The sequence below is a fragment of the Mesoplodon bidens genome (genome assembly GCF_964165515.1).
Source record: "Mesoplodon bidens genome assembly, chromosome: 3".
NCBI classification, from domain to species: domain Eukaryota; kingdom Metazoa; phylum Chordata; class Mammalia; order Artiodactyla; family Ziphiidae; genus Mesoplodon; species Mesoplodon bidens.
The window spans coordinates 90360767-90382613 of record NC_138178.1 but is presented as its reverse complement, the minus strand read 5'-3'; the positions used below and the strand labels follow the sequence as shown (position 1 = coordinate 90382613).

The 21847-nt window shown below is 38.6% G+C and overlaps 1 protein-coding gene across 1 annotated transcript; it reads left to right on the top strand.

Moving 5' to 3' along the window:
- The first annotated feature begins 3573 nt into the window (after window positions 1-3573).
- BLOC1S6 (biogenesis of lysosomal organelles complex 1 subunit 6) lies at window positions 3574-19948 on the top strand. The gene is made up of 5 exons (XM_081229252.1): window positions 3574-3753; window positions 9107-9248; window positions 14016-14103; window positions 16359-16445; window positions 17182-19948. The coding sequence occupies exons 1-5, from the start codon at window positions 3672-3674 to the stop codon at window positions 17299-17301; spliced, it is 519 nt and encodes a 172-aa protein (XP_081085378.1). The 5' UTR covers window positions 3574-3671; the 3' UTR covers window positions 17302-19948.
- Window positions 19949-21847: the final 1899 nt, after the last annotated feature.

The following is a 21847-nucleotide window of genomic DNA, read 5'->3' as shown; positions in this document are numbered from 1 at the left end:
ATTTTTAATCAAATCTTAGCACATTCTAAATATAGGACACCCTGATCAACGAAAGGAATAGAAAATATTCATGTCTTAACATGTTTATTTCTTTACTTGAATCTGCCACCTACCGACTCCCCTTTTGTTAGCAAAAATAATGTAGGAAAATTTAAGGAAAACAGAAAAAACTGAAAAATGGATAAAAGGGTTTGTGTATTTATTGCATAAGATTTGCTCTCCCTCTTTTGGATTTTAAGTTTCTTTAAATCCAATGGACTTAGTTTCCTTTTGCTATGAATATATACAGCATTTAGCTCTTTCTGACTATCATTTCTTTGGACTAACTTCTCCAGAGCTATATGACTACATTTTGTGTTATCTTTTGTCATTGTAAGTTCTTTTGCTCTAAAAGATTACACAATCATTTTCTCCATTAGGTTCTTTTACTAACCATTGAATCTATGTTATTCTTGTCTTCCCCAAAAGACAGCACCTTGAGGTCCTTGAGTCTGAAGTATACTTTTGCTACTTATGGTGTCTTTGTTTTTCCTGTTGGAAGCCTTTACTAGTTTTTGTCTGCATATTACATTGACCTGTCCTTCAAGATACAGCTAATTTCCTCTATTAGGTTTTTAAAATTTCTCTAGTTACTTCCCAATCATGCACTACACAACTGCACATCTGTGGCTGGTTGAATAATGCCCCCTGCAAAGGTGTCCACTTTCAGTTCCCCAGAATCTGTGAATGTTACCTTACATGGCAAAAGGAACTTTGCTGATGTGGTTAAATTAAGGACCATGAAATGGGGCGATTATCCTGGGTTATGCTGATGAGCTCAGTGTAATCACAAGGGTCCTATGAGAAAGAGGCCAGGATAGGAGAGGAGATGGTGCAACAATGGTAGTAGAGGGAGAAAAGGCAATGTGATGTGAGGCTGTGAGCCAAGTAATGCGGCTGCCCTCTAGAAGCTAAACAAGGCAAGGCAGAGGATTCTTCCTCAGAGCCTCCGGAAGTAACTAGCCCTGCTGACATCTTGATTTTAGCCCACAGAGACTGATTTTGGACATTTGACCTCCAGAATTGTAAGGTAATACATTTGTGTAGTGTTAAGCAAGTCTGTGGTCATTTGTTACAGCAGCAATAGGAAACCAATATGACATCATTATGTATTTTATATTCTTCTAGGTCTGTTCCACATAATTTAGTACTTTACTGTCATACTCTCTAATTCTACTATGTGTAATTGGTAGAATATAAATTCCTGGTGGACAGGAACAAGCATTTTTACCTTTTTTTTTTTTTTAAACACCCTACAGTGCCTAGTCCCGTCTTAGGTACTCAGCTATTTGAAGTGGGTTATAACTTTGTTGCATAAAAGAGAATGGCCACTACCAATGGGGAAATGAAAGGCATTTCAAAAGAAATATATAACTCAATAAACTGTGTTTACTTCCTTGGCAACAAATTCCAACCTTTTGATTTTGAGCTTTGTGTCACATGCAGTGCTAGGTGCACAGTATTTGATTAATGGAGGCTGGAATACAGAGTGCCCTCAACAAGCACTTGATGCACTGAGCTGAAATCTGTGGGAGTAAAGAAGGAAAAGGAGAAAGAGAAAAGCAGTGTGGGTCTGGCAGAAAGTCTTCCTTGTCTATTTGGCTGATTCATTTTTGTCACATTAAGTAAAGTTAAAATGCTTTACAAGAACATTCATTCTTTTAAATATTCTTTTTTGCTTAACATTTTAATGTTCAATTAATTTCATCCATTAAATTTAAATAACCAGTATTTAAAAATCCAGGTAATATGCTTAATACTGTGCTAAGAGATAAAGAGGTTACAGACCACCTGTAGAACAAGGGTCTGTTCCAGAAGGTCTTAGTATCTAGTTAGGAGATAATACTAACAATCAGCTACGGTTACCAGGCATTTATCAGGTGCCATCTTGTGTGATTCAGACTTTGGAGATTATAGATATTTGGAATTTGGGGCTCAAAAATCAATACCTCATTCAGCAAATACTCATTGAGAACCTATTATGGTTTTCTGTGAATAAGAATTTCTGTTTGGAGCTTGCAATTTGATAGAGGAAGAGAAGTAATGAATACAAGAATGGATTAAGTGCTAAATAGCAGGAGGATGCTTTGTAGTTGGGAAAAGGTTATTACTTTCTGAGAGTTGAAAGGGGAGGCAAGAATTTGAATGATTTCAAAGTAAAGGTATCATTTAGGCCGAGCCTTGAAAGATGAGTAGGACTTTGAAAAGAATAAAATATTCTAGGCATGAAAGGGCATAGTTTTCAAAGGATGTTTGAAGGGTAGTACATTACGTTCCTATTGAAGTAGTAACAAATAACCACAAACTTGAAGCAATACAAATTTGTGTGTTATCTTCGAGTTCTGTAGGTCAAAAGTGCAATAGAGCTCTCACTGGGATAAAATTGAGGTGTTGGCAGGGCTGAGTTCCATTCTAGAGGCTCTAGTGGTGAATCCATTTCCTTGTGTTTTCCAGCTTCTAGAGGTCGCTGGTAACCCTCTTCCTCTATTTTCGAAGTCAGCAGTGTTGCATTGCTCTAGTCATTCTTCCTAGTCACATCTCCCTCCTGACTCTCTTCTTGTGCCTCCCTTTTCCAGTTTGAAGGCCCTTGTGATTATGTTAGTCCCACTCAGTAACTCCGGGTAATCTATTTTACAGTCATGGGACTAGCAACCTTAATTACGCTTTTGCAGTGAAACAGCCTGTTCACAGGTTCTGGGGGTGAAGTCTGTGGACGTCTTTGGTGGGGCATTATTCTGCTTACTACAGGTAGTGAGGAGCAGCTAATCTTGAGAGGAAAGAAGGCCAAAAGAGGAAGGGGTACGAATGCACTGATAAGGGCAATGGGGAGCAGGTGCAAGTTTCTGAGGTTAGAGATAAATTCTCATTTTTTTTGAAAACAGCTTTGCCTGCAACATAGAAACAATCGTTTGGACAGGCAATTTTGGGGTGCAACATTAGGAGGCCACTATTAAGTCTAAGAGGGTCTAAGGTAAGGAGGGCATAGCTGATCACTTTATTTGGTCTGAGGTTGCTTCTGCCCATTTCTAAGTGTTTTTCATCACAATTCATGACATCATCCCACAGGATTTCAGCAAGTGCAGTTCCCGGTTATTTGGCTGAATTTGTTCAGTAGATTGATCCTGCAACCCAGGCCTTAAACCGTTCACCTACAATCAACAAGAGGAGAGACGAATCCTGGCAGACCCCCAATTAGCAAGGCTGAAGAGAGCAAAACACTGAATTTTTTATGGGTCCAAATCTCAGGGAAAGCACGCAGTCCTTTTTCCTAAGGTGTTTCCTTGAAAAGGACACAAAACTGAAAAGCTGCGCCTTCCCGTCACCGCCCCTTCCATCCCCCCACCACCGTCGGAGGCAGGGACGTGAGCCCCGCCCAGCGGACTTTACTGACACCGACCGACCAGACTAGGACGTCCACCCGGAACCCCCGAAGCGCGGGGGGTGGGTGGATGGAGGAGGCAAAAAGCGGGAGGGCGGACCCGCGGTCACGTGCCCCGAGCCGTTTTCCGCTTCCGTCACTTCCGGGTGCGACCGTCGCTTCTGTCCTGGTGGGCTCTGTACGCGTTCGGTGCTTACTCACTGTACCTGACAGTCTGTACTACTGCCCCTTCCCTGTTCCCAGGGGGAGGGACATGAGTGTCCCTGGGCTGCCTTCCCTGGACGGGGTCCTGGCAGGGCCACCCGACGGCCTGGAGGCCGGGGGCCCGACGCCGGGTACGTGCTGTGGGGCGGGGGGGGGGCGGGGGGGGCGGGCGGGACCCGAGTGGGTGGGTCTCCGGGCCGCCCAGGGGGAGTAAGATGCTTTCGGCAGCTACCGCCCCGAGGCTCTGTCCCCAGCGCGGAACTAGGGAACCTTGCCGGCTCTCCTGGCCAGAGGAGGAGGCAGGAAACGAGATCTGGGGGGAAGCGGTGGTTGGGGTGCTGTTGGTGGGGGTTGATGGTGAAGGCATTCTGAGTTTGTGTATTGACTCCAGCACACTGTTGGCTATTTGTTACACGTTAGTGGTTGAGGATGAATTTACCAGAAGGATGATTGGTTTGTAATTCAGAGAATTGATGTATCCAGTATTATTGCCCACTCACTCATGAAATGATTATCTTGCGTTTTGACCTTACTGCGTCCTTCTTCCAGCAATCTTTCTCAACCCGAGTTCGAGGAGAGATTTAAACCCTAATGGCCTAGGGCATCTATTGAATGTAATGAATCGGCTTGCTCTGCATCCATAATGATACTATGTTTGTACTATCCTAGGGAGAATTGAGAAGATAGTAACTCAAAGCAGTTTCTGTGTTCTGCGGTTCAGATGAGGAACCCTAGGTGAGAAAGGCTTCAGGACCTTGGATGTACCTTTACTTGTACTTCCCGTTCCAGAAATATAGGGGTTACCCCAAAATAGCGCTCTCAGCCCTTTCTTGGTGGTGCTTTTCCTCAGTGACTTCCCTCTCTTCACACCTTCCTAAGTTGCTTCTGTAAATATCACTTCCTTGTATATAAGTGCAGGTTGGGTCTCTCTCTGCTTGCTCTTCCATCTGCTTGCTGGGTCCTCTGACATGGTTATTTTGCACTAATCTCACACACAGCATGTACATAAATAAAAGTAGATGTCTGATCCTATTAATGGTGCCAAGTCACTATCACTTGAAACTTTGACATTACTCTTGACTCCTCCCACTTGCCTCCTACCTCTGTTTAGTCCAGGGGATTCTACTGTACAATTTCCATCTCCTCTTTGCATTTTCACCTTTACAACAACAGTTGTAAGGCTAGTCCACCTCCAGTCTCTTATTCATCATTCCATCTATCAAACAGTCACGTCACTGCCCCAAGATGAAGCTCCCATCATGTCATTTCCTTGCTTGGAAACCTTAAATGGCTCCTTACTAAACTAAGGGCCAAACACATTATCTTCGCATTCAAGGGTCCTCATAGGCTGGCCACATGGTCTTAGAGCTCACTACTGCATATGTCTCATGCTCCAGACACCCCAAACTAACCTCTCTTTCCAGAGCCATCCTATATTCCCCCTTTCCTCATGCTGCTTCCTTTACCCATATTGCATCCCTTTCTCTCCTGCCTTAGAATTCTTACCCATTTGGAAATAGTAGTCCTCATAGGTTGCTGATGGAAGTGTAAATTGGTGACATCTCTTAGGAAAGCAGTTTTGCAATGTCTATTTTTTTTTTATAAATTTATTTTGTTTATTTACTTTTGGCTGCGTTGGGTCTTCGTTGCTGCGCGCAGGCTTCTTCATTGCGGTGGCTTCTCTTGTTGCAGAGCACGGGCTCTAGGCATGCGGGCTTCAGTAGTTGTGGCACGTGGGCTCAGTAGTTGGTGGCTCACGGGCTCTAGAGTGCAGGCTCAGTAGCTGGGGTGCACGGGCTTAGTTGCTCCGTGGTATGTGGGATCCTCCCGGACCAGGGATGGAACCTGTGTCCCCTGCATTGGCAGGCAGATTCTTAACCACTTCGCCACCAGGGAAGTCCCTGCAATGTCTATTAAAAAATGCATAAACACCTTGTTCCATTAATCTATTTATAAGAATTTATTCTATAGAAACAGTGATATGAATATGCAAAGACAAGCAAGGAAGCTCACTGCAACATTGTTTGAAAAAGCAAAAAGTAGAATAGGTGTCTTATTTTCTTTGTCTTAGTCTACTCGGGCTGCTATAATAAAATAACGTAGGCTGGTGGCTTAAACAACAGACATTTATTCCCTGAAGTTCTGGAGGCTGTGAAGCCCAAGGTCTAGGTGTGGGCAAAATATGTTCCTGGTGAGGACCCTCTTCTGATCTTGCAGATGGCTGCCTTCCACTGTGTCCTCACATGGTGGAAGGAGAGAGTTCTGGTCTCTCTTCCTCTTCTTTTAGGGTCAATAATCCCATCATGGGGAACCTACACTCAGACCTCATCTAAACTTAATTATTTCCCAAAGACCCCCACCTCCAGATACCATTATGTTGGAGGTTAGGGCTTCAACATATGAATTTTGGGGGAAGGACACATTTAGTCCATAACAATAGGGAACTGGTTAAACAAAATGTGGTAGAATTCTGTTAAAAAGAATGGAGTAGATTCATACATGTTGACCATATCTGAGATATATATTTATGAGAAAACTTGTAGAACAGTATAAGCAAGATTTCATTTGTGATAAATACAGGGTTTAACTGTGTATGCAAAGACAATTTCTTGAAGGCTATGTAAGAAACTCCAGAGTGACTCTCTGTGGAGTAAGGTAGTGAGGAGTATTTTTACTTTTCAGGTTATAGCCCCTTCTTTTGTATTTTAAGTTTTTACAATGAGTAACACTTAAAAAGAAAAAAGAAAGGAATGAAAATTCTATCCATTCTTCAAGCTTCAGCTCAAATGCCCACACCTCCATTAGGAATTAGTCCCTGATATCCCTGGTGAAAGTGATCTTTCTCTAATCTGTGGCACTTCTCACATTCTCTGATTCCCCTGTATTGAGCTTTTTCAGGGACGGGGACTTGCCTAATTTATTGTTGTAACCTCAAAAACTAGTACGTAAAATGTATGTGCAGCAAATGTTTCTTGTCTCCCACAATAAAGTACCTTGAACTTAGTGAATAAATGCGTGTAAAAACATGAGTAACTTCAACTCTTCCAATAATTTAACCAGAAGACTGGGACAGGGTAAGGGGGTTGGTGTGTGTGAGTTAAAATGTATATATAGTTTAAGGAAGGTGTATTGGTTGTTACTCCTTAAAGTTGAAATATCCTTTTTTGGTTGTTTCTGTTTATCTGTAATACTTATGTTTTCTATGTGTATGTATATATATATATTTTTTAAATTTATTTTTGGCTGTGTCAGGTTTTCGTTTCTGTGTGCGGGCTTTCTCTAGTTGTGGTGAGTGGGGGCTGCTGTTTGTTGCGGTGGGTGGGCTTCTCATTGCGGTGGCTTTTCTTTGTTGCGGAGCATGGGCCCTAGGTGTGCGGGCTCAGTAGTTGTGGCTTGCGGGCTCCAGAGCGCAGGTTCAGTAGTTGTGGTGCCTGGGCTTAGTTGCTCCGCGGCATTTGGGATCTTCTTGGACCAGGGCTCGAACCCGTGTCCCCTACATTGGTGGATTCTTAACCACTGTGCCACCAGGGAAGCCCTTCTATATTTTTTAAAGAGAGTTGCTGCTGTTTGCACTGTTATTGTAATCAAGCCTTTAGCAATGACATTAATCATAATAATATAATATAATATAATATATAATATAACATTAATGATGTATTTTATTCACTTCCCATCTGATGAAACATCAATGGCAATATCTGTAAATGCTTCACTTTTCCCATTATATTTTTATTTCACTTGTGGAGTGCTTCAGTTTCTAGTTAGCTCTTACTTGTTTGAATATTGCCTTGCAATCTAGAGAATTCCAAAGTTTGTTCATATGTTTCTCAGGATCCAAATAAAAACCATACTAATTTATTTTGATCTCTAAAAGCTAATTTTGAATATGACAGCATGTTGTTTTCCTCAATCTTGCCAAAATTTAAATCTGTGGTAAAAACTATACTTGGAAATGAGCTATAAGCAATGTATTGTGATGAACGTATTCTGTATAATGATCTAATTTGATGTTATGGATTATTACCAGATTATGATTAAAGACAGGTGTTTCAGAGTTTAATATTAGTTTAAAAATGCTTTTGGAGTACCATTTTAGTAATGTGGCCATTTGACTTTTTTTTTTTTAATTCTAAACCGGTGATTCTAAAATCTTACAAATCATTCTTTGAACCCTGTTTAGAAATTGTTTTGTACTTTTCTTGGTAGGAGTAGTGATTGATGGGTATTCATGTTAGACATTTTGAATGCCTGGTACAATGCTTACACTGTTATTATTCAAAGGAAAGGTAGGAATAAACTAGTTCCTGCCATCAAATCTAGATTTACACAGAAGACAACTATTATACACTATTTTCTATGGTAAATTAAGGTTCTGAATTTCAAGAGAGGAGAAATTCTTAGAAAATTTCTTTCCTGCTAACAAATGACAAAACAACCCTCGCTTTACATGTAAATATCAAGCTCTATGCAAAATAAATGTTGATCCATATTACTTCCATAGAATTGAAAAAAAATATTTTTAGGTATTGCATTTATTTAAAAAAATTTTTTTAAGTTTTTTTTTTTAATGTGGACCATTTTTTTAAAGTCTGTATTGAATTTGTTACAATATTGCTTCTGTTTTACCTTTTGGTTTTTTGGCCGGCAGGCATGTGGGATCTTAGCTCCCTGACCAGGGATCAAACCTGCACCCCCTGCACTGGAAGGCGAAGTCTTAACCACTGGACTGCCAGGGAAGTCCCTGCATTTAAAAAATATATAATCTCTAGGGGCTTCCCTGGTGGCTCAGTGGTTACGGGTCTGCCTGACAATGCAGGGGACACGGGTTTGAGCCCTGGTCCGGGAAGATCCCACATGCTGTGGAGCAACTAGGCCCCTGCGCCACAGCTACTGAGCCTGCGCTCTGGGGCCTACGAGCCACAGTGACTGAAGCCCATGAACCTGGAGCCCGTGCTCCGCAGCGGGAGAGGCCACCGCAGTGAGAGGCCCGTGCAACGCAACGAAGAGTAGCCCCCGCTTGCCGCAACTAAATAAAGCCCACTCACAGCAACAAAGACTTAACACACCCCCAAATAAATTAATTAATTAAAAAAAATTCTGCAAGCTTTTGGAAAGAAGAATTTCTTGCTTCCATTCAGTAACTGTTCCTTCCTTTTAGGCCTCAGACTCCTTTAATAATACACTGAAAACTCTAAATCCCCTTCCCTGAAAAATACATACACATATGGAATTTTGTGTGTGTTAATGTTCTTTTCAGCTAGACTTTACCTTGTCCTAGTAGCTTTAAAATATTTTTTGAGTGCTCATAACTTGATTTTTAGAGGATGCTCAGTAAGTAAAAGTTAAAAAAAAAAAAAAGGATACCTACATTATCCTGTGTGTGTGCTCTGAACTCTGCTAGCCTCCTTTCCTCCCTCCCTGCTACTTTCTTACCCCTGTGTCAGTTTAAAAGCTTCCTAAATTTGATTTTTTGCTTGGGGACAGGTTTAAGTGACACTTCTCCAGATGAAGGGTTAATAGAGGACTTGACCATAGAAGACAAAGCTGTGGAGCAGCTGGCAGAAGGCTTGCTTTCTCACTACTTGCCAGATCTGCAGAGATCAAAACAAGCTCTCCAGGAACTCACGTGAGCTGAAAAAAACCATAGATGCACTCAGTTCTTCTCTGGCATAGTCATAATTTACTGTATAAGTAAAGTATATACTGTATTAGGGATAATATTTTGTAACATTTAATACAATGGAGTATTTCTGTGTCTTTTGTGTTAGCAAATGGGAGTGGAGTAATCTAAATTACATAGTATACATGTAATTTAGATTACACAGTAATCTAAATGTAAAAAGTGAAATGAATGCTCCTAGAGTGTTTGGTCTCTTCTGAGAAGTACCCCTAAATCTTATCTAGACTCTCTGATTAGTTTTGGTGTCTCTCCACTATTTTAGGAAAGAATCGCCTCTTGGGGATGTTGCAAATGGGTATACACCTGTTTCTGAGTAGAGCTGCAAAATTGCCTCCGTAAGAGTCACATTTGTTTTCAATTGCTGGTTCACATGACTTGCCGGAAATCCCTAATTATCTTTTTTGGAGATGACCCATTTCATTCTTAATTTATAACTCTACTAGCTAAATAAAGGATTGGAGAATAAGCTAAGAGAGGAACAGGATAAGGAAGAATGGAATCCATAAAGTGTAATCAGTATGCAAAAATATACACTCTGGGGGCTTCCCTGGTGGGGCAGTGGTTGAGAGTCTACCTGCTGATGCAGGGGACACGGGTTCGTGCCCTGGTCCGGGAAGATCCCACGTGCCACGGAGCGGCTAGGCCCGTGAGCCTGCGCGTCCGGAGCTTGTGCTCCGCAACGGGAGAGGCCACAACAATGAGAGGCCCGTGTACCACAAAAAAAAAAAAAAATAGAAAAATATACACTCTGATTTTATCAGCTGTCACCCAGAAACAGCAGCCTGAACTTCTTCCTCTTGTGTCAGGACCTCTCTGGATTGCCCAAGCTGGCCTATTATTTCTTTTTTGTGGTGGTCACCTTTAAACTGGCTATGAACCACTGCTGCTCTAAGACTTACTCTTTGAAAACTGATCTCAGAGGCCTTTATTAGGGCAAAAGGAGAGGAATAATCAACAACTATGTCCATTTTTTAAATATTAGTAACTAATGTTACAATCCTTGGGTTTGAAGATGATAAGTGAATATAAAAGTGGTACTGTGTTCTACTACATGTGATACCCTACTGTAGTTAAGGGAGCTGATAACATTCTTAGTTTTCTGCTAGTTCCAAGTAAGATTATTTTTATTCCCCAGTGTGTGATATATCTTGTATTTTAACACCAGCCAATCCTTGTGGCAGAAAAGTCAAAGATTTTGTGGGTGAGTTTGGGTGATATATGATAGACTGAAGGAAGGTAAGAAACTCTGCAAACAAAACATATCTGGTAACACTTTATTTATAGGAAGTTAGGAATCAAGGTTTAATTGGAAAGTTTAATTGATGAGGACATTGGCTAAAATTTAGTGTTTCAATAACCCCATTTATCTTCCTAGGCGTCTAGACAGTGATGATGATGATGATGATGATGATGATGATGATGATAGTAAAATCAGCTACTGTTTATAACAGTTGAATATGATGAATAAGCAGTTATTAAACTTCTTGAGTGTTAAGGAAAGATAAGCAAACTTCAGAGGAAGAACAAAGAGAAATATATGGGTCTAGTTAAGAGCTTTCTACACTGTCTCATTGATCAGTGTATCTGTTCTTTCACCAATATCCTGCTGTCTTGATTTCTGTAGTTTCTGTAAGTCTTGAAATTTGGTAATGTACGTCTTCCAACTTTGTTCTTCTTCAGTATGTCTTAGTTATTATAGGTCTTTGCCTTTCCATGTGAATTTTAGAATCAGTTTGTAGATATCTACAAAATAACTTTCTGGATTTAAATTGAGATTGTATTGAACTCTTTGAAAACTGATCCTAAATTTTTGACCTATAGGTCAAGTTGGGAAGAATTGATATCTTAGCACTACTGAGTTTTTTATTCCATGTACTCAGAATATCTCTTCATTACTTAGATCTCTCTTATTTCTTTCATTAGAGTTTAATAGTTTTTGCATATAGATCCTATACATATTTTGTTAGGTTTATACCAGATTATTTCATCTGACGGGTTATTGTAAATGGTATTTTTTAAAATTCTGATTGTTCATTGCTGGTATATAGGAAAGCAACTGACGTTTGTATCCTGAAACTTTGCTATATTCACATATTCGTTCCTGGGTTTTTGTTGTTGATTCTTTGGGATTTTCCACATAGGCAGTCATGTTATCTGTGAACAAAGACAGTTATATTTCTTCCTTTCTAATCTGTATACCTTTTATTTCCTTTTCTTGTCTTACTGCATTAGCTAGGACTTCCAGTAAAATGTTGAAAAGGAGTAGTAAGAGTGGACATCCTTTCCTTGCTCCAGATCTTTAGGAGGAAAGCATCTAGTTTCTTACCACAGGTGCAATATTAGTTGTACGGTTTTTTTAAAGATATTCTTTATCAAGTTGGGGAAGTTCCTCTCTCCTCCTAGTTTGATGAGAGTGTTTTAATTATGAATGGTGTTGGACTTCGTCAAATGCTTTTTCTTCATCCGCTGATAAGACCATATGATTTTTCTTCTTTAACCAGTTGATGTTGTGGGTTACATGATTGATTTTCAAATGTTGAACCAGCTTTGCATACTTGGAATAAATCCCACTTGGTTGTGGTGTATAATTCTTTTTATACATTGTTGGATTTGATTTGTTGATATTTTGTTGAGGAGTTTTGCATCTATGTTCTTGAAAGATAATGATCTATAGTTTTCCTTTCTTGTAATGTCTTTTTTTAAAAAATAAATTTATTTACTTACTTATTTATGGCTGCATTGGGTCTTCGTTGATGCTCATGGGCTTTCTCTCCTTGCAGTGAGCAGGGGCTGCTCTTTGTTGTGGTGTGTGGGCTTCTCCTTGCGGTGGGTTTTCTTTGTTGTGGAGCATGGGTTCTAGGTATGCGGGCTTCAGTAGTTGTGGCTCGTGGGCTCTAGAGCGCAGGCTCAGTAGTTGTGGCGCACGGGCCCAGTTGCTCCGTGGCATGTGGGATCTTCCTGGACCAGGGCTCAAACCCGTGTCCCATGCTTGGCAGGTGGATTCTTAACCACTGTGCCACCAGGGAAGTCCCTCGTATGATGCCTTTATCTGGTTCTGATTTTAGGATAGTGCTGGCCTCATAGAATGAGTTAGGAAGTGCTCCCTTTACTTCTGTTTTCTGAAAGAGATTGTGGAGAATTGGTATAATTTCTTCTTTAAATGTTTGGTAGAAATTGCCATGAAGCCATCTGTTCCTGGTACTTTGATTTCTGGAAGGTTACTACTTATAGATATAGGCCTACTTAGATTATCTGTTTCTCCTTGTGTGAGTTTTGGTAGTTTGTGTCTTTCAAGGAGTTAGTCATTTCCATCTAAGTTATCAAATTGGTGAGCATAGAGCTACCTGTAGTATTCTTTTATTATCCTTTTAATGTCCATGGGATAAGTAGTGATGACCCCTTTTCCATAAATTATGTTAGTAATTTGTATCTCCTCTCTCTTTTTCTTTGTTAGTCTAGCTAGAAGTTTATCAATTTTATCAATATTTTAGAAGAACCAACTTTTGGTTTTGTTTATTTTTTATTGTTTTCCAGTTGTAACAGCCTGTTTTTGCTGTCCTGCTTGTCTTGGATCATTGGCTTGCTGGGTTCTCCTCTCATCCATTCTGGTTTCACCTTCTGTGGTCTCCAGTCAGAGCTGAAGGGACACATATGACCTGTAGGATATGCCATACTCAGTGCTAGATGGTGGAGATGTTTTAGCTGCCCTTCAGTCTCTTCATTGCTATTTCTTTTTTTCATTGTTGTTCTCTGTTTAGTATACTTCTGCAAGCATATCATGTCATATTTTTCTTTGTCTATAGTATTCTTTAAAATATTTAATTAAGTGACCCCCCCCCAACCCAGTGTCACTTATTTCTGTGATCCTAGCATTGGTTGATCTGGAGAAGAATATTAGAGAAGTTGGCTTCTCTTCCTCAATAGCAAGTTTTGAATCAGATTTTATTGAGGAGTCTTAGAAATTACTTGGTCTGACCTTCTTACTTTGTAAATGAAATTTAGGTCCAGAGAAACTAAATTTCCAAGATGACACCAACTGATTATTATCCCTTGATACTGCATTTTTTCTAACTCTAATCTAAAAAGTCACTGCTCCTCTTCCTTTATGGTAATGTTACAATTTTAATATATATAAAACATCAAGTTTCTTGGACAAGATAGTATAAAAAAAACTTTTTGGGGATAATACAGAGAGTTGTTTGAAATAAGTAATACAATAATTTAAAATGGCTTGATGTTATTCAAATCTGAAATTGAGGCAAGAATAAAAGATGTATTTAATTATCAGAATATTGGAACATTATTTTGGCTTTGGAATATTATTATTATTATTATTATATATATATTTTTTGCGGTACACGGGCCTCTCACTGCTGTGGCCTCTCCCATTGTGGAGCACAGGCTCCAGATGCGCAAGCTCAGCGGCCATGGCTCATGGGCCTAGCCGCTCTGTGGCATGTGGGATCCTCCCGGACCGGGGCACGAACCCGTGTCCCCTGCAGTGGCAGGCGGTCTCTCAACCACTGCGCCACCAGGGAAGCCCTGGAATATTATTTTGAAAAAGATTATGATAAACTAAATAAGCCTTGGAGAGTCAATAAATTTCCAACTTAATTTCTACTTTTAACATTAACCAAGATGAATGTGATTGCTTTTAATGAACCATCACTTAAAGTATGTAAAGTTTATTTTGGCTGTGTGCTTTTGTTTCAGACAGAACCAAGTTGTATTATTAGACACACTGGAACAAGAGATTTCAAAATTTAAAGAATGTCATTCTATGTTGGATATTAATGCTTTGGTAAGTATGATTTAGTTGACATAGCTTAATGATATCTTGTTTTAGAAATAGCTAGGTTTATCCTCCCAACTTTGTACTTATGTATGTTTGAGATACTTACGTATGTTTTCCTCTAATTTTTAAAGTTTAGAATTTGTTGTTTAACAGGAAACCTTGACTTACTTTATTAGACCTTCTATTGTCTTGAACTGTTAGCTTTCAAATGTTGAGCTTGTGATAGGAAATTGAACTTATATATGAAAGTCTGGAATAGATCTGCTCATAATTAAAGACTAATAGAAGAGAAGTAAAAGTAAGGAACTTTGGAGGTACTATTTTTCCCCTTAAGGAAAGCACATCTCTCTTTATCAAGTACATGGTTTTTAAAATTAGCACTTATTTAATTGTATGGCATTTTCATAATGCCATAACAAATTAACGCTGAAACAGACTGTTCGAGGGTCCTTTACGTCCCCTTTATATCTTTCAATGTAAGTGACAATAGTTGAATTTCATCAGAAACTTTATAGCTTTTTGATGAGAGGAACTAATACTCTTTATTTTAGGAAATGGAGAATTAACAGAAATAAGGAACTTGTGGCTACCTTTCTCTTTACCCAGAACATTAGAAATAGCTTAGTTTGCATGACTTTGTGGACTTTCATATATACGTCAAAGATTGGACTTTTCATTCGAAAAATGTGGCTTATTAATGTTTTCCTTTTATAGCAATCAAAAACCAAGTCCACCTTCTCTAGTGTTAGGCAGAGGCCTGTGGTAGTAAATACAAAGTCTTCTACTCAGTAGTTCTTGATTTGGGAAGGAGGTGGTCTTTGTCTTCTCCACTGAGTTCATGTTGCAGCAGAACTACATATTTGTTGAATTAATGAACCAAGCGTATGTAATACTGTCGCTTCCATCTGAAAGGGCAGAAACTAAGTCTTGCTCTTTTTCCTTCTCTCAGCCCATGAGTGGTGTTTTTTTGTTGTTGTTGTTGTTTGTTTTTTTAATTAGTTTTTTTAGTTTTGGCTGTGTTGGGTCTTTGTTCCTGTGCACGGGCTTTCTCTAATTGCAGCAAGCCGGGGCTACTTTTCATTGCGGTGCGCAGGCTTCTCATTGCGGTGGCTCCTCTTGTTGCGGAGCACGGGCTCTAGGTGCGCGGGCTTCACTGGTTGCAGCACTCAGGCTCAGTAGTTGTGGCTTGCGGGCTCTAGAGCACAAGTTCAGTAGTTTTGGCACATGGGTTTAGTTGCTCCACGGCATGTGGGATCTTCCCGGACCAGGGCTCGAACCCGTGTCCCCTGCATTGTCAGGTGGATTCTTAATCACTGCGCCACCAGGGAAGTCCCCCAAGAGTGGTTTTGATTGTCATTCAGGAACTGAAAAATAAAAGCCCAGAGAGAAAGAGGGTCTGTAAGCTCTAGAGGTCATCAGACTCTGACTTTACTTGTAGCTACATTAAGGCTGCTAATCTCTCTACTGACACTTCTTTCCTTTTTTTTTTTTTAACCTGATCTTCTCTTTCTGTTACCTTCTTTCTTGAGGATGAGGTGTTTCTTTTTCCTTCTCTCCCATCTCTGGCTGAGATGGAAAGTCTATACTTATCACTCCTTGGGAAGAAAAGTGTCCTTACAGAGATTGTTCTCCTTGGTCTGACTTCAGAAGCCCAAAGAATATGATCAGACTTGTCCACAGCCTTCTCAGGGCTCTCTGGCCACAGCTTGGTTTTTCCTGATGGGCAGACACTTCACTTAAACTGTCCTGTGTACCCTGGCTCAGTCTCTCCCTTGTAAAGGCAGTAGAGAGTGTTTTACTTTTCTTAAATGAAACTGATAGCACTGTTGGATAGTCTTACTAAAATTTTAGAATTATATTGCATGGTTGTGGTTTTTTTTGAATTTTATTTAATTTATTTTTTTATATAGCAGGTTCTTATTAGTTATCTGTTTTATACATATCAGTGTATATATGTCAATCCCAATCTCCCAATTATGTTGCATGTTTTTAAGGCAAAATGTTATCTGTACAGAATATAAATGTCTATTTTATGTTGAGTAACTTTTAATCAATCTGAACTGAATCAGGTATTCTCAAAAGCCTACTAGTGGTTTAAATTCAATTTGAATCTTGGAATTAAAATATGGAGATAATTAGATCTTCAAAAATTTTGACAAATTTAGGCAGAATGAACTGTAATTTAGGTATTGATTTATTTATCCATTTCGATATTTCAGTCTGTTTTAAATTGACTTTTAAATTTACTTTTCCATCTTAAGTTCACTGAAGCTAAACACTATCATGCCAAGTTGGTGAATATAAGAAAGGAGATGCTGATGCTTCATGAAAAGACATCAAAGTTAAAAGTGAGTTGAAAATTCTTTCACAGTCTTTATAGAAGTAGAGGTTTAATTGTCTGTTTTTCTTCAGTATTCATTTTCTGACTTCTTATATATTCATATACAATAGGTTACTTAATTCATGGTACATTGTTTTCTTTTAAAACACATTCTTATTAACCCCACTCTGGGCTTTTCTACTAATAGCTGGGCTGGTGGGCTCACATTCTCTGAATATGTCACTGTATTTGTCATTTAATAATAAGAGTTTTGAGTAATAGAATTTTTTTATCAAGGAGACCTTAAATTACCCAGAACATTTAAAAACTGTGAATCACTATATTGTACACCTGTAACTTATACTATATAGCAACTATACTTCAATAAAAAAAGTTACCCTGAACAAATTTAAAAGTTAAACATGAAATTTATTATTATATATTGATTACCTTAAATCAAAGCATTATTACTTAAAAATTTTTTTTAATTTTTTATTTTTAATTTAATATTTAAAGGCTGCTTTTCAGTTAGTTATTACAAAATATTGGCTATATTCCCCATGTTGTACAGTACATCCTTGAGCCTGTCTTACACCCAGTAGTTTGAACCTCCCACTCCCCCACCCCTATATTGCACTCCCCCACCCCTATATTGCACTCCCCCATAAATCACTAGTTTGTTCTCTAAAAGCACTACTACTTTTAAATTAGGCCATAACCTATAAGCCTTTTGCTCTCTTGGTTTTTAAATTTTTTTGACTTAGAAAAGAGCACTTAAACTGCAGCAGAAGAGGCAAAAAGAAGAGTTGGAAAGGGAGCAGCAACGAGAGAAGGAATTTGAAAGAGAAAAGCAGTTAACTGCCAAACCAGCTAAAAGGATGTGAGAAGTTGGATGTTTGTGTCCTTCCTTCCCCTGTTGATGTTCTGGATTTAAGATGACCCAGTGTAGACTGAAGTTAAGGTAGTGCCTTATACCATTGTGTTATGCTTTGAAATCCTTTTCCCACGAGTGCTGTCTCTCTATCTTCATTTCAGCCATTCAAGAAGCTTTTTTTCCTGAATAGAAGACATAATATCACTTGGTTTGGATATTTTGTATGTAATTTTTCAACTTTGTTTTGCTTTTTAAAATTCATTATTTTGGCCTTAAGTCATTTATAAACTGGAAAATGGTTTGTTTTAATAGTCTAGACTATATGTGGTTAAAAATTAGTATGAATTATTTAGCTTCTTAATAAGTGTGGATTTAAAAGTTTCAGTTTCTTATTTTATGAAATGAATTGCCTTTCTGGCAATACAGCGCTGGGTTTTGGCAGTTGCCTTTTCATTGTTTGGTTAAGAAGAATTGCCAGCTGTTTAATCTCATATGCCACTGGAAAAGAGGTGGTATAAGCCTTTGTGAAGAACATGATAGAAAAGTGTGTACACAGGAAATAGTAGCACCTTAGACATAGGATAGGTGAGCAAGATGCCATGTAGATTCCACTAACCATATACTATATCTGCTTCCTAGCTTTGTTGTTGCTGTTTTTTCCTTATGTTGCTTCTGGGTTCAAAGTAGATTATATCTGTTCCTAAAGTTTGGCGGGGGTGGTGTAGCTTTCACACACTCAAATGTGTTTAAATATTTATAATTCTTAGTAACAGTCATCACACACTGTGAGATACAGTTGTCAAGCTGATAAGATAATGAACCCAGCTTTCCAAGTGGAAAGTCTTACTGCTAGTTCTAGCTATCCTCTGATTTGCTGTGTGGTCTTAACATGTGGTTACTTTTTCTGTGCTTTTATAAAAAATTCTTAAAGTAGAATGATACATACCAACTACCCATTTTATAGATAATGACAGGAATGGTGGAACATTAGTAAATAGCTTCTTCACAAAAGAGGCAGCATGATACCTTTAGTGTTTTCTAGATCCCCCCTCCCCCAGTATTACATGTAGAAATTTATTATGTGAGGGAAATATTATGAAGTTTCATTGTTTTAAATTGAGAGTGTATTATTCACTGTTTTAGTATTATTTAACATCCATGATGTCCAATCTCTATTACATAGAGACTGTACAGATTAGATTACAGATTATGATTAGAATGTGTATCTTTTATAATCTACGTTACATTTGGTAAGCTGGAATCACTCACTACCTCTGATCACATATCAGGCTAACCAATGATGGAGAAGGCATTAGATTTACGTCGAGTGCTAAGAACTGGTTTGTTTAAAGGTTTAAAAAATTTGTTTGAAAACCTTTCCCTTCTTTAGTGAGTGAATTATGATCTCACAGTTCTCTTGGTTTTGACCTTATGTTTAAGAATATAAATATATTTTATTTTTAAAGGCTATGTGTTGCCCTCAAACACTGGCTAAAACTCCTAGGGCAGGATCATTAGTACTGGCAGGACAGTGCCATCTAAACTGCTGAATGTACTCACTTATAACCTGACAAAGGCTGTGCATTGTTTCTTAGAGTGATTTGTGGTGGCCAGCCGCAATGACTGTTTAAAATGCTGGTTCCTGGACACCACTCTCAATCTACTGAAGCAAATCTGTTTGTTTTTCTCTTTTTTTCCTTTTAAAAAAGTTTCCTCAAGTGATTCTGATGTACCTTGTAAGTTGAGAACCGCTGGTCTAGTGATCTAGGTCAGAGGTTTCCACACTGGGCTGCATATTAGCACCTGGAAACTTAAAAAATATATACTCTTGAAGATTTTTACTCATTAGTTCTTAGGTAGGGCCCATCCACATTTTAAAGAGCCCCCCAGATAAGTCCAATGCAAGGAACCACTGGTCTAGACTTTCTAGTGATTTCTATTTATAAGGAGTGAAATAGTTTGAAAGCTACCCAGTAACTCTTGGGATTAATCTTATGAAATAAATTCTTAAACTGCTGCTTTTGATATAAAGTCAGATTTAAGACTGAAATAAATAGCAGGCCAGAAATAGGTATAGAATTCTGGTTAATTGAACTTTTGTGACCTATATTTAAATAAATCATGTTTATTGAATGAATGGCAAGGCACATGTACTTTTAGAAATGTATTACTTACATTTTGAAGATTTTTTAAAGTGTCGAGAATATATATTAGGATCCACTATTTTTAGGTCAATTGTAAATCAGAAGTACTGTTACTTTGGTAATTAAAACCTAAAACTTTAGCTGTATCTCAGTAGCGTACAAACATATCGTACTGACTAAAACTGAACAGAACCCTTATAATTAGTCTTGCTGTATTTTTGCACAAAATTATGAATTGGTACTTGAGTTGAAAAAAATTGCCTTTGTTTTGAAACTATATCATATATATACTGAACTAAAGTGATGGGAGTTAATTTTGTATTTACTTTGTAGGAGGTATCATGTAAATATGCAGACGTTGAATGTAGTATGGATTGTGTCCACAGTGAATTTTTGGGTGGATACAGTTTATAAATATGCCAATTATATACCCTCATATACTTGTCTGATTTTGAGCTTGTAAAATGAGGACTCCTTTTTACACATTTAATAAAGAAAAGAAAGGTCTATGAATTATCCAGTATCATTTATCAAGCACTGGTGTGCACACAGCACTGTACACTTCCCTTTATGTACTTTATTGCAGACATTCCTTTCCTTTGCTTTCCTCTCCTGTCATCTTCCTCTTAATGTTCTCTGTAGGTTGTGTCACAAAATGACTGGTCGGCTCATTAAATCCTTTTCGGAAAGGTGATAGAAAGTGTTATGAAAAGATTCTACCTGAAATAACCCAACTTCATAAAGTTCTTCACTGTTTGAGAATAAGAATAATAGCTACTACTTTTGTTTTTTTAAATTTATTTTTATTTTATTTATTTTATTTTTGGCTGCGTTAGGTCTTTGTCACTATGCACGGGCTTTTCTCTAGTTGTGGCAAGCAGGGGCTACTCTTTGTTGCGGTGCTTGGGCTTCTCATGTTGCGGAGCACGGGCTCTAGGCACGCGGGCTTCAGTAGTTGTGGTTCCTGGACTCTAGAGTGCAGGCTCAGTAGCTGTGGCGCATGGGCCCAGATGCTCTGCAGCATGTGGGATCTTCCCGGACCAGGGCTCGAACTCGTGTCCCCTGCATAGGCAGGCGGATTCTTAACCACTGCGCCACCAGGGAAGTCCCTAAAACAATGATTCTTAATCATTAAACCTTCAGACCTCACTGTGCACATATTTTTAAAAGTTACTTTGTTTCTAGGCTTTCCTTTTGGATCAAGATAGTTCCTATTTTACATATTTGTTCAGATATTATGCTTGTACAGATGAATCAGATATTTAAGATTTGTTCCATTGATAGCTTATTCACATTGTTTCAGCTCTGCTTGCATGTATGAGGCCAGGTGCCATCTAGTCTTCAGGTTAACATTTGGGTGAAACTAGGTGTATTTTCAAAGCCATTAAGAGAGTGAAGGGGAGTAGTCAAGGGAGATGGTTCTAATGACTTAAAGCAGAAATTCCAAAGAAATACAGTGTGAAGGAAGGGCAGTCAAAGAGAAGATCGGTGAAATTTGGGGTGGGTTGGGGATGGTAATAGAGGAAGAGAAAAGGAAAGGCCAAGTCTGAGGTAGAAGGGAAAGGTGATGTGTCTTTTCCGTACCTTTAATAAAAGAGGCTTATAGGCTTGTGAGGAACAATAAATTAATAATATCCCCCTGTTTTAAGATGAGGTCGCCCCCTACTGTCACTTCATCGTAAACTGAAGAAAAGGTTGTAGCCTGCTGTTCATTCTGGTTTAGATAATGTGTATATTCCTAAAGTGCTTCAGGAGGCCTGCAGTGCTCAAATTTGGGTGGTTGTGTATGGGTGCTGCTCACTCCTATTCCAGGTTTGACTTTTATTAGGACTTTGGAAAAGAGAGTCAAAAAGTATATTGAACACTTAGTACAAGAGAATAAATACTAAGAAATAAAAACATGTATATAGACCTGAAGTTTCCTGGCCTCTGCTTTGATCATAAACCTTTAAATTTTAAAGTATATAGAACCTTTGTAATATAGTGGTTAGGATTGTGGACCTGAAGTCGGACTGCTCTGGTTTATATTCCTGCTTGATTTTTAGGGCCTTGGACTTGCTTAAACCCTGTGTACCTTTCAGTTTTTAAACTGTAAAGTTGGGATAAGTGTTTCTGGCTTCATGAGGTTATGAGGTTTTATGATATCCATATAAAAGCCCGTAACAAAATAGGAAGAGCTCAAGAAATGTTGGGTGTTATATCATGGTATCTTGAAGTTACATATTCACATGTGGGGATGGTGCCTATTTTGCCCCTTTGTGCATGCCTGTTTTTGTTCACAGGATTTCCACTAGGATCCTTGGTTCTTTAATGTCTTCCTGTTAGACACCTATTTGTTCTTTGCAACTCAAATGTCTCTTCTTTATGGTTTTTCAAACCACTTCACAAAGAATTTTTTTCTTGTTTTCTATA